The sequence below is a fragment of the Dama dama genome, chromosome 20 (genome assembly GCF_033118175.1).
Source record: "Dama dama isolate Ldn47 chromosome 20, ASM3311817v1, whole genome shotgun sequence".
In the NCBI taxonomy this organism is placed as follows: Eukaryota; Metazoa; Chordata; class Mammalia; order Artiodactyla; family Cervidae; genus Dama; species Dama dama.
This window is the reverse complement of record NC_083700.1, coordinates 18471019-18484164: the sequence shown is the minus strand read 5'-3', so window position 1 is coordinate 18484164 and position 13146 is coordinate 18471019. Positions and strand designations below refer to the sequence as shown.

At 50.1% G+C, this 13146-nt stretch overlaps 1 protein-coding gene across 1 annotated transcript; it reads right to left on the bottom strand.

Moving 5' to 3' along the window:
• Positions 1 to 10758: 10758 nt before the first annotated feature.
• Positions 10759 to 12300, bottom strand: S100A12 (S100 calcium binding protein A12). Its single transcript, XM_061119887.1, has 3 exons — positions 12175 to 12300; positions 11488 to 11644; positions 10759 to 11012 (listed from the first exon to the last, which is right to left on the bottom strand). Exons 2-3 carry the CDS (start codon positions 11623 to 11625, stop codon positions 10872 to 10874), a joined length of 279 nt encoding a protein of 92 aa, XP_060975870.1. The 5' UTR covers positions 11626 to 11644; positions 12175 to 12300; the 3' UTR covers positions 10759 to 10871.
• Between the last annotated feature and the right edge of the window lie 846 nt (positions 12301 to 13146).

The following is a 13146-nucleotide window of genomic DNA, read 5'->3' as shown; positions in this document are numbered from 1 at the left end:
AGACAGTCCTGGGCCTTAATTGGGCCTCAACTTCTTCATTCAGTAATAACAAAAAAGAGAAGCAGAGAAACTGTGAGTCTCTTCTGGGTCCCCTGGGCTCATCTCCTGGACCATCTCCTCCCCCATGACCCCAGACCCCACTGCTCAGTTGCCCCTCACCTCACCCCAGCTCAGGATCTCCCAGTCCAGATGGTCAAGTTGGCCACTGTCACCACAGAAGGAAACAAGTGTCATACCTTCCCTTCAACCTTCCAGCCACGTCCCAACCCAGCCCTACCCCCTCTTTACCCAATGCTGTGCACACAGCCCTCTCTCTCCTACTAGAATCTTGAGTGTGTGAGTGTTGTGTGCTGTCATGTCTGACGGTTCGTGACCCCATGGACTGTAGCCTGCCAGGCTCCTCTGTCCATGAGATTTTTCCAGGCAAGAATACTAGAACCAGTTGCCATTTCCTTCTCCAGGGGATCTTCCCGACCCAGGGGTCGAACCCACATCTTCTGCATTGGCTCTTTACCACTGAGCCACCTGGGAACCAGAACTTTAGGCCTCTGAAAGTCCTCCAGATGTGCACGCAGACAGAGCGTGTCTGAGGAGGAATGCTGGAGTCAAGGACAGATGGGATGTTACCCACAGATGGTGTTCTGAATTCATGGGGGCATTGGGCGTCTCTAGCACACCCAGAGTCCTTCCCATGGACACAAGGGAAGGTGTGCACACAGGTGGGGAGCAGAGCCCTGGCCCCAGGAGGATGGAAGCTTGAGAAGGGCCCAGCCTGTCCGCTAGAAGAAACCAGAGCCATCCCTGGGTCTGCAGCCATGAGGCCCAACCAGCCCCATGAGGAGGGACGCTGGGTCCGGGGAGCCTCTCGGGCCTGCAGCTTCTGATTCTAAGACTCCAGAACAAGCTGAGCTCCTGGAAGGGGCGGGAGTTCCTCCGGGCCTTGTTGGTAGCTAAGAGCTCAGGGCAGCAGAGGCCCTGGCTGCCCTGTGAACCTGCAGCCTGGCCTGGCTCCCAGGTTCCCTGCCTCAGCAGCCTCCAGACCCAGGCGCTCACCTCAGAGACACCCAAGTGACCCCCCTGCCCTTGCTGCTTGCCCTGAGCGCAACTTCTCCCGGGTCATCACTGGCCTGGGGTGAGCCTTCCAAACACCAGAGCCTGAATCAGGGTCATCCTGCCCTGTACTTTCAGCAGAGAGAGAACTCTGACAGGATTAGGATGGGACACAGGGCAGGAAAAGATGAACAGCATCCATCCCCTGGGTTACAAGTAAAGAAAGCGAGGCACAGCATGGAGAAGGGTCAGACAGTGGTGGTTGGTGAAGATGGCAGAGAGCCTTGAATCCATCTTCTCTGCAGCCTGGATCTTGCAGCTCCTTCCCCAATGCTGAGCACGAAGCCAGGAACCACGCTTAGATTCCAGCTCCCTGCAGCCTGCCTGCCATGGACCTTGCACATCTTATTTTAAGAGCCTTTGCTATGGTGACAGGGATGTCAGGGTTCCTGCTTGAGAGTATGGGGGTGTTTCCAGGAAGCACTCCATGCTGTGAGCCTGGAGAGCAGAGTTCAGAAGGTCCCAGTCCCTTCCCTGCCCAGGACACCCTATAAGTGGGGAGACATCTCCTGACAACCGTTCTAAGCCACCCGTAAGTCCCTGCTATGCTGCTTGGTGCAGGAGAAAGAGAGCTGGCCTGGCAATTGGGAGGTTTTTTCAGTCCTTAAGTCATATCCAACTCTTTGCAATCCCATGGACTACAGCATGCCAGGCTTCTCTGTTCTTCACCATCTCCTGGAGTTTGTTCAAATTTATGCCCATTGAGTCAGTGATGCCATCCAACCATCTCATCCTCTGTGACCCCATTTTCCTCCTGCCCTCAATCTTTCCCAGTGTCAGGGTCTTTTCCAATGAGTCAGGTCTTCACATCAGGTGGCCGAAATATTGGAGCTTGAGCTCCAGCATCAATCCTTCCAATGAATATTCAGGGTTGATTTCTTTTAGGATTGACTGGTTTGATCTCCTAGCTATCTAGGTGGCTCTAAAGAGTCTTCTCCAGCACCACAGTTCGAAAGCTCAACTCTTCAGTGCTTAGTCTTCTTTATGATCCAACTCTCACACCCATACATGACTACTGGAAAAACCACAGCCTGGGTTCTGGCCCGGACTAGATGCCTCGGATAGAGTAGGCTCCCCCCATCCCCTCCATCCACCGTTACCTATTGCAACGTGCCAGAAATATGTCTTTGACTTTGCTTCCCCACTGCACTGGGAACTCCACGAGGGCAAGTCATGGCATCTGTCTTATTTTCTAGTTTATTCCCAGCATCTGGAGTAGTGACTGATACACAGTAGGCTCTCAACCAATAGTGACTGTACAGATGTCCTAAAATACTCTACATGCTCCATGATCCCTTCTTGGGGGGTAATGTGAAGAAAGGAGGGAGAGAGAGTAGGATTAAAACCAGCAAAATGTCCCCAAAGCCTCAATCACCAGGAGAAAATATCAGAGGTTCTGTATATCATCATGGCATCTCCAACTGGAAGATAAGGGCAGTGAGGGGATGGGATTCTGGAGCCCCTCCCCAGCTTTATTCGGTCTTACCAGTTCTGCCTTCAACTATTGCACACTAGAAGCTTCCATCTGAATAAAGGAGTTTGTCCTGAAAAAAGTTTGAACATTGTTGGTTTAACCCAACCTGTCCCACCCTCACATTTGAGTGATTCTCTCCCTGCCAAGCAGTTGGCCCCACCCTGCCCGGACTCCTCCAGAAAAGGGAGCGTCCTCCTTTGGTGCCAACACTTAGAAAGTCTTCCATTAGATCAGCCAAAATCTGTCTCCTCGTGCCTGCTGAGCATTAACCCTGGTTTCCTCCCACACCACTGGGGGCACAGAATAAATCTAACTCCTTCCATGCACACAGCTACCCAATCAGTTCTTCAAAACATTTCCCTAAATCACATCCCGCTTTCCCCAGGCTCTGCACGATTGCACCAGGAATACTCTCCTCACCTTGAGGTCTCTAGTGAGTCCCTTAATGGCCATGAGGGCCTAAAGCCTGTGTCACCGCCCCCTCCCCTTTCCTGACCACCCACCTTCCTCAAGCACATGGGGGCTTGTTCCTCCAGGCCCATAGGACTCTCCGATGTGTCTACCTCTGCACTTGCACTAGGGAACTGGAATCCCTTATCTAGAGGCAGGGGCAATGGCTGATTGCCCCCAGGTGCCAGCATGGAATAAACTCTCAGGAGCATTTTGAATGAGCAAGGGAACATATGATGGTCCTAGGGCCCCGTGGGGGCTGGAGGGTGAAGTTGGAGCTGTCTTGGGGAGAGGGTGAGGTAGGGACCGCTTTGGACATAAGGGGTGTGCCGATGGTCTGGCAACCTGAAGGCCGGAGATTGTGGAGCAGCTGGGCTCAGAACAATAGGGGACAGAGCTTCTTAGATACCAAGGGTTCCACTTTTGCCTTATCTCTTTGTTAGCTCGGTCTGAGAGGAGCAGGCTGCTCTAGATCCCAGGGGAGAAGGTGTTATAGCAAACCGCTCTCACAGAGCCCTGAGGGATTTTGTTAAAAGAGCTGACCTGATGGAAGGGTGACTTAGCCCTTCCAACTGATTAGCTTCTCCTATTCCAAAAAAGTGGTTCTATGGAGTAGAAGGGAGTCGTCTTCTTCCCTCAGATAAAGAATGAGAGCATCGGGGTCAAGGTTAAGATTCCCACTCCAGGTGAGAAATGCTGACTACCTCTATGATTAATGAGTCCTTTCAAGAAACAAAAGCTTTGGGATTTCCCCAGCATTATGCTGATTGAAGAACAGAAAGCCTGTTGTCAGATGCCTGTCCCCCGATTCCTGTAAGAGGGAGTTGCCCTCCTTGGCAGTGGAGCCTGAACTTCTACATACCTTTCTGGGAGGGGTGAGGAAATACAGGGGCACCATCAGCTGCAGGACACTGCCCAGAGGCTTAATGATGCTCAGAATATGCTCTGGGACCTGGGCGGTGCCCAGAGGCTTAATGATGCTCAGAATATGCTCTGGGACCTGGGCGGTGCGAAATGCTTCCAGAACTGGGCATGGAGATTAATTCGTTTGTCATTCACTTGTCTTCTTATTCACTCGAGAGACAATAATAACAGACTTATTGTATGTCAGGCTCTGTATAAGGCTCTAAGGGGCCCCCGCAATAAATAAGGCTTCGCTCTGTCATTTAAGGAACTCCCAGGACTGTGGGGCAGACAAGACAGCCTCTTAAATGAGTCTGATATAGAAAATCAAAGGCCAGAGAGGGGTAAGGTTCTGTGGGGCTTTGATGGGAGGGCTGTCATTTGCCTGATGGTCTCCTGGAGGGGTGAGTTAAGGCTGGTGGCTGCAGGCATCCTCAGATAAATGTGCAAGTGCTTCAGAAAAAGAGCCCATGTGCAAAGGCCTGGACGTAGAAGAGAAGGAGGTGGGAGATAAAGAGGAGAGAGGGGGGGATACTAGGCCAGGGAGCTACACTTTCCAGAAAACAGAGGACAGAAGCAGCAGTGGAGATTTGGAGAGGGAAATGATATACTCATACTTTGGAAAAGTCTGCTGTGTGGGGGATGACTTGGGGCAGAAGTGAGACAGGTTAGGAGGCAGCACGATGGTCCACGTGAGGCTAGGAGAGCCCGAGGTGGTGCTTCTCAGAGAAATGATGCTTTCAGCCAGGGTCTCAAACTACCCAGACCCTATGTCAACAGGGCAGGTGTGTCCCACCACCTCTACAGGAAAAAGAAGAGAATTGCGTGATGTTTCCCAAGACCTTGCTGGGAAGAAAGGCCTCAGCTTTCACCAGTGGGCTGAGGCAATCTTACACAAGCCTGACACAAGCCCTGCCATGAAGTAAACTCCAGAATCCAACCTCAGTGCCCTGTCTCCTCCCACAGTTGCTGAAAACCTGTGTTTTAGAAAGCCCTGTGTCATGGATTTTGACACTTCAATTACCAAAGTGACAGTAGGAACTGAAATAATTGGTTGCTCAAGTCCTACTTCTGCTTGGGACTTGGGCTGAAACAATTCGTCTATGGAAAGACTCTGGTCAATCCCCTGGCTGAACTAGACCCCTAGCTCTGTCCTCAGAGGTCCCTGCCTGCACACATTGGGGTAGGGGGAGAGACGGGCCTCCAGTGCGCATTCCCAGGATTTCCCTTTTCTCTGTGAGTTCCCACACTTTTGCCCATGAACCCAGAATTGTCTCAAGTACGGTGAGATTGTATAGTGAGGAGGGGGACTATTGCCAGTGTTGCAGGAAACGGGGACCTCTTCCAGGGCCCTAAAGGGAGCTGTTGTCTAACACTCAGAAATGAACTGTCCGAGAAGTCACACATTCCGACAAAGCAGGAGACTTTACTGGGAAGGGACACCTGGGTGGAGAAAGGGACCCAGGAGAACTACTCTGCCATATGGCTCAAAGTCTCGGGTTTTATGGTGATGGGGTTAGTTTCCTGGTTGTCTCTGGCCAGTCTCTCTGACTCAGGGTCCATCCTGGTGGTGCACACATTGTTCACTCAAAATGTATTCCAATGAGGAGGATTCTGGGAGGTCGGTAGGATGCTCGTCTCCTTTTGACCTTTCCTAAATTCTTCTGATTTGAAGTGGCTTGTTGATTTCATGTTCCTTACCAGGACCTCCTGTCATAAAATAACTCACAGGAATGGCTACCATGGTGCCTGGCCAGGGTGGGCAGTTTCAGCCCATGTGTTTCCCCTAACACCAAGACTGAGGCAGGCGAGGGGTGAAGCAGAGACTAGTGGGTGTTCGCACCAGGGTAGCAGGATTCCAGCATGGGGCACAGGGCAGCCCACTTCCATCCATCCCCCTCCTCTCTTCCTTCTCCTCTTAGCCTGCCTCCTCTCTTTCTCTTTCCTTCCTACAATTTCCTTTCTGAGTCTCTTTCTGAATCTCCTTCACTTGGTGCTTTCCGCCTCTTGATCTCAGGCCTCAGGTGCAGTCTCAAGTAAGTAGGGTATTGTCTGGGAGGGGAAGGCCTTTGAGATATAGTCAGGGTCATATTTCACCAGGGATGACACCTCCTAAGCAAAAGATGCTCAGCTTCTGAGATGCCCACTAGCAATGGAAGGAGATTACAATAGGAAACAGTTATAGATAGGGCTGAGGGTATTGAGCCTGGAAAAGAGAAGCTGTAGGGATTGTGACAACTGCCTTCAAATATTGCCGAGGTCTGGAGAAAGGGTTTCTCTCCACAACGAGGAATCTAAAGCCCTCTGTGATGGGGTATACTTGCTGCCAGGTCTCCGCACCCTCCCCACCACTGCCACAAGCATCTCACTTTCGTTTTATAAAAGCTGTTGTTCCCTTCAGTTAGCAAACAGTAACTTGGTTCTACTAAACCAATATGCATCACTGAATAACGGAAGGGGCAGGACACTGTCACAAGTTGACAAAACACAGCAGGTCCCAGCTCGGCTGGGGTTTCTGTTCAGGGAAACTCAGGCAAGAAACAAGCCAAAGAAGAAAGAATAGATCATTGCAGGTGCGGATGAGTGCCACAATAAGAGGAAGACATGCTAGAACAACTACTAACTGGGCTGGGGGACCAGACAGGGCTTCCCAGGGAGGTGACAATGAGAATGAGACCTGGATGACAAGAAGCACTGGAGAAAGAAAGTCTGCAGGGTCTTCGTCAGGTAGTGACACAATGTGATTTATGTTTGGGCATCACACTGGCTACTGCATGGACAAGGGACTGGGGACCCAGATTGGGAGCACAGGAATCAGGTTGGAGGCTGTTATAGGAATTTACTGAGCCTGATGTTTATGTCAAACACTTTGCAGGCCCCCTGCCTTCAAGGAGCCTTCAACCTAACAGGAACAACAGACACCCAAATAGCTATTTCCCATATTAAGTTGTGGCCATAAAACAAAAGTGATGAGAAGCATAATATGCCTGGGAGCACAAAGGAGGTGCTTTTCATTAGTGTTCTTGGGTGGAGCAGGTGTGAGGAGGAGGGAGGATTAAGGAAAGATTCCTCAGATTAATGCTGAAAGGGCAAGAATTGAACTTCTGCTTACCTGGGGCCGGGTTAAGTAACAAGAGAAATCAGAGAAGCAGAGGAAGTCAGGTCTTGCCCATCAGACTTTCACAATCTGATTTGCTTCCTTTTAACACTGAAGACTTTTACATATGGGCCAAGTTAAATGACAAGTCCTAGCCAGGCTAGCCCCGGGGGCTCTTGGTGGCCATCTCCCTGAATCCAGATTCTTCTCCTGACTTCCAAAGTCCCAGTGTGCAAAAACTTAGCTCACGGTGTGCGGCAGTGTGCCGGCCCAAGATTTCCTCCTGAAGGACAGGGGTGCATTCGGAGCACCCGGAAGAGTGCCTTTGTGTCCCTTGTCACATAATCTGGGCTCGGTCACTGTCGTGTCCGACTCTCTGTGACCCCTTGGACTGTAGCCCACCAGGCTCCTCTGTCCATGGAATTTCCCAGGCGAGAATACTGGAGTGGGTTGCCATTTCCTTCTCCAGGGGATCTTCCCAACCCAGGAACTGAACCCACATGTCTCCTGCATTGGCAAGTGACCTTCCCATATAAATTAGCATTTCCTGTTAGTGTTAACACCTCCTGAGTGCTTACTCGGCATCAGATGCTGCGCTAAGTGCTTTGCATGTTTTGCTAGGTTATCTAATCCTCACTTCAACTCTGGGAAAGATGCTGCTGTTATTTCCATTTTATTGATGGGGAAACTGAGGCTTAGAGATTTTAAGTAACTAGTTCAAGGTCTCACAATTAGTAAAAGGTAAAACTAGGATCTGAATCTGGAAATGTAACTTTAATCCTCATCCTTAGGCCACTACCATTTCTTTGCCCAAGATTACCCTGATTCCCATCTTTCTAGATCCTACTTTAAGTTCTCCATCCCATCCAAGTATCTCAGAATGTTAAAATTGAATTATACCTGAGTGTTCACCTAGTCTAAACTCTTCAAATGAATTTCCAAAATTCCTTTGAATTCTTCAAAAATGAAGAAGACAGAGATCCAGAGAGGCAAAGTGATTTTCCCAAGGTCACTCAGGAAATGAGGGCCTTCCCTGAGTGGTCCTCCTTTCTCATTCTTCAGCGATGGAAGCCTTCATTCCAAGAACACCTTCTCTGGGTCCTGAAGTCCTTCATCTTCTGCCAGTCTCACTCCATCCCCATATTCATCTTCTGCCCCAGCCTCATCCCCAGGAGAGGTCTCCACAGGTTCCTACTTTCCACAATCTCCTCCAGCCTCAACTTTGCCTCAGATCCACATCACAGACATAGTGGTTTCCTCTGTTGGACAGTCCAGCAAACTTCCAACCCTGGGGCCTCTGGGGCCAGGACTTATCACTTCCTGGCCTCAGTACTGAATCCCAGCTTTTTCACATCATCTCTGCCCGGTTTTGCACCAAAATACAAACCCACCTCTGCCCCAATATGAAGTTTCTCTTCTCACTTTTCCTCATGTCTGTCATACCTGTGCTCCAGCAAGTTACCTAATCGTTTAAAATGGCATCAGAAACTCTGCCCTCCTGGCCCATTCCTGCTGCTGAAGAGGAGGCAGGTGGGCCTGTCAGAGCCTAAGGCTACGCCCTGGCTGCTGCTTTCATGGTATCCCATCCTGCTCAGGCTGCTATAACAAATGCCCTAGACCAGAGGTCCCCAAACTTTTCAGCACCAGGGACCAGTTTCATGGAAAACAATTTTTCCATGGACATGATGTGGAGATGGTTTTAGGTTGATTCAAGTACATAACTTTTCTTGTGCACTTTATTTTTAATCTAATTCTGCCACTGATCTGACGGGAGGTACCAGTTCACAGCCTGAAGGTTGGGGAGCCCTGCCATAAACCAGATGGCTTAAACAACAGACCTTTAATCTCCCAGTTCTAGAGGCTTGAAGCCTGAGATCAAGCTGCCAAGTAGAGTTGAGGGTGTGGTGAGGGCTCTCTTTTAGGCTTGTAGACTTGCTGTGTGCTCAGATGACCTCCTCTCCATGTGTGCTCATAGAGAGAAATCTTTATTCTTCTTCTTATAAGGGCACTAATCTCACCATGAAGGTCCCACCCTCATGACTAATCTAATTACCTCCCAAAGGGCCCATCTCCAAATACCAACACACTAGGGGTTAGAGCCTCAACAAATGAAATTCCGAGGGTACACACACCCATCATATGCGGGTATTCTGACCTCTTGACAAAATGGACCTCTTGATATCTGGACCAAAGGAGCATGCCATCTATTCCAGACCTGACTCAGTACTTGACAGGGGATGGTGGACAGGGAGACCCCCACTAACTTCTTCCCATTCAGATGGAATGCACTTTTCACTAGGGAACCTGACACTTGGCCCCTAGGGAGATTATTCCATGCTCCTTCCTGTTTCACCCTGGACCTTTTATAGGGAATCAAATCAATAGCCTATTAATTTCCATGAGTTTTGAGCAAACTCCAAGAGATAGTGAAGGACAGGGAAGCCTGGTGCACTGCAGTCCATGGGGTCAGAAAGAGTTGGACATGACTGAGTGACTGAACAAAAACGATTTCCATTCACTCATTCATTTTTTTTTTTTTTTTAACTGCACTGGGTATTTGATTCAGGATGAGAGCTTTTTTTTTGTGAGCCCTGTTGTGAGACCCAGGATGGTACCTGGGTCCCCTGCCTGCAATGGAAGGCAGATTCCTAACCACTGGACCACCAGGTAAGCCCCTATACGTTCACTTCTATAAGAGATATTTCTGAAATAACTACTGCATGCCAAGCACAGTGCTGGCGACAGAGACACCGCACCTACTTGCACACATCCCTGTCAATGCAGGAGGCAGACGTTAAACAAACAAGCACCCCAGTGGATACAGAATCTCAGCAGGAGCGAAGAGCCTGGCAGGAGAGCAGCACAGTCCTAGGGAACCATGTCACGAAGAACCTGGCCTAGATCAGTGCGGGGAGGGAGTCTGGCCTGAGAAGTCTTCCCTCCCCCGTACCCATGCTTGCCTCCTGCTCCTGTCTCCCTTTTTCCTGCACCTTTTCAAATCTGCCCCAAGTTTCATGATCCGTACAGGAAGCATAAGTGAAATCATCTCACTCTTTTGCTCAAAACCCCCTGTGACTCCTTAGCACACTTGGCACAAAGTCTAAGGTCCTCCCCACAGACTGTAAGCCCTTGCTCCCTACACCTGTTTCCTGCAGGCGCTCATCTCCCACCAGCCCCGCCTCAGCTCTGCACCCGCCACCATACTGGCCATCGAGCAGGTCAGGCTCGAGCCTGTCTCAGGGCCTCGACCTCTCTCTACAGGAGCTCTTGACCCCCAGACATCCGCAAGCTGCTCTCCATCCTTCTCAGATCTCTGCCCAAATGCATCCCTCAGTCAGCATATTTAAACCAGGAACCCTGTCCTTCCCTCTGCCCTATAATGCTTTGCTTTGGGTTTCTATATATCTCTTTTCATTACCTACCAGTGTATCACAGAATGCATTTGTATGCTAATACTTAGTCGTTTGTCAGCTGGTTCATTTTCAATTCCCTCCCTATTAGAATGAAAACCCCAAAAGGATGAGGACTTCATGTCTTTGGTCTCTGGCTATTATAGATGCTCACTAAATATTTGTTGAATAAATGAACAAATTAGAGAGATTTAATAAATTGTTGGTGAACAAATGAGCAGACAGAGGGGGGTCTCAGAAGTCTAAATCAGGCTTGTCAGAACAGCAGGGGTGAGGAAGGATCAAGTTTGGCAAAAGAAAAAACAGGACACAGATTCTGCTAAGAACTTTGCCAAAGTACGTTTATTAATTCTCTCTTCCCTCAGGTAAGGCAGCCTCAGGGAGGAGAAGGGAATGTCTTCTTGGGGACATTGCTGGAAAGAGCTTCCTACTCTTTGTGGATATCTTCGTGGGCCGTCTTCAGCACCCTGGACACCAGGACTATGAATTCCTCAAAGCTGACCTGTCCATCTTTATTGGCATCCAAATCTTGGAATATTTTGTCAATGGTAGCTTGATCTTTGGTGTTCTGGGGGAAAAGAAAGCAGGGGTAGTGAGTTCCACTTTCTTCAGGCCTCACATCCCTCAGAACTCAGCTCAGGGCAGCCAGGGAAGAGTAACTCATGAGCCAAAACTATGTGGGAGAATCCAATATGAGAAAATGGAAGGCAGAAGAGAAGCAGCTGTCTTGAGCCATCCTAGAACCAAGTCTTAACCTGAAGATGTTGTATAACTCAGTAATCCAACCCCGCCCGGCCCTGCCTCTCTCCACTTTATAGAGAGAGGAAGGAATGAAGCAGCCTAAGGTGATGGAGAGAGCTATTCAGAGAGAGAGAGAGAGAGAGGTGGCCCCCTGTACTGCAGCTGGAAGGGGCTGGGGAACATCCTCGGGAGCACAAACTGGGGTGAACCCACCCCAGTCCTTGCCCCCGCCATCATCCTTCAGGCCACCGCCTTCAGAGCAAGGCGGTGGGAAACTTTGCCAAGAGAGGAGCCTCCTATACCTTGAGGGTGTTGGGAAGTTCCTTTGTGATCAGCTGCTTCAGCTCACGCTTGATGAGGGTATCGTAATCCCCCAGCCGAACGGAGTACTGGTGGAAGATGTTGATGATTCCCTCCAGGTAATCTTCCAGCTTAGTCATCTTACCAACCTACGTTCACCTTCAGGAGACAAGGGAGGTCTTGGGCAGTGCTTCCCCAACCCCGCAGTTCCACTGTCTCCTCTTTCCTCATTAATGGTTTAGACAAGGGCTACTATCCCGAGTCTGCTGCTCTGTTTGACCCACGGTGAATGTTCTTATTTGTGGATAGAATAGGGGGAGAAGGACATAGGATACCACCTAAAGTATAAAAGAATCAGCCTCAACTCTCATGTGTTCCATGTGCCCCCATCTCCTGGGGAGTATAATTCAAAGAGTATTGGTCACTCAGGCTCACCTGGGAAGGGTTCTGTTGCCCAGACTGTTTCCTTTCCCCAAGCGATGGTAGTTTAAGGCCCTTACACATGCCGGCCACCCCACCCACCTTGGCCATTCCCAAGTCCTGAGGCTGGGTCTTCCTATCAGATCAAGAGCTGGCATCCTTGGTCCCAAAGTGCAGTCAGCCAGAGGGGATTCAGATGGCAAGGAGTTGTGGCTCCCACCATCCTGCCAAGTGGCCCCCAAGGGCTGAGCCAAGGAAAGGGCACTTACCCCTCTGCAGAGAAGTCTGGAATGCCAAGAGTGTGCACAGCAGTGATGAGGAGCTCTGGGCTAGGGAGATTTTTATAAATCAGGCTTCACCTTTGACCTCTGGTGAAGAAACATCTCTGATTCATCTTGGGGTGAGCGCTAGCTGATACTCTGTTGCTCAAGAGAAGCTTCAGAGCTGTGGCTTTGACTGCAATGCAGGCAGCTCAGATTGCACCCATGGTGCATGCCACCTGTCACACTCCCTCTCATCCTGAAACAGAACGCCCATCCCTGCCACACCCACACTCCCCCCACCCCATCCTCCCAACACACACACACACACACACACACACACACATGTGTCCATCATGTTTCTCAGCCCTGGGGCAGGACCCAGCCTGCAGGTTGAGCTCTGTTCCCTGCTTCCTGTTAAGAGGCTAAGAGAACAAGTTTCAGTGCCTGCGTGGCTCCTACCCAGAAAGGGAAGGGCTGGGGAGAGGCGTCTGCTAAGTATCTGTACAACAAAAACAAGAATGGTAATAAAAACCAATCAAAGTGGATGTGTAATCCTGAAACAGAAAAAAGACATTGGTTTAAAACTAAAGAAATCTATCCCAAGGGTCAGGCAGGTTGGGCTGTCGGAGCAACAGCTGCCGGAGCAGGAGGACGCACACCTCTGTGGGCACCATGGGCATGGATGCTCCGCTCTCCTCACCTGTCTGTGGGCCCCCTTGTGCTGCTTCTGCAGGCAGAGCAGGAACCCCGGCCCGGGCTGGCTGCGGATGGCCCAGCATTTTGAAGAGTACGTACAGAGTTATTTTCTCTTCGTTGTGTCCTGTTTGGTTTGCTCTGCTTTTGACAGCTTTGATTTATTTTATTTTTGATGCCCCCTTTTAGCCATGTGGGATTCCCTGGCGGCTCAGACGGTAAAGCGTCTGCCCACAATGAAGGAGACCCGGGTTCCATCCCTGGGTCAGGAAGATTCCCTGGAGA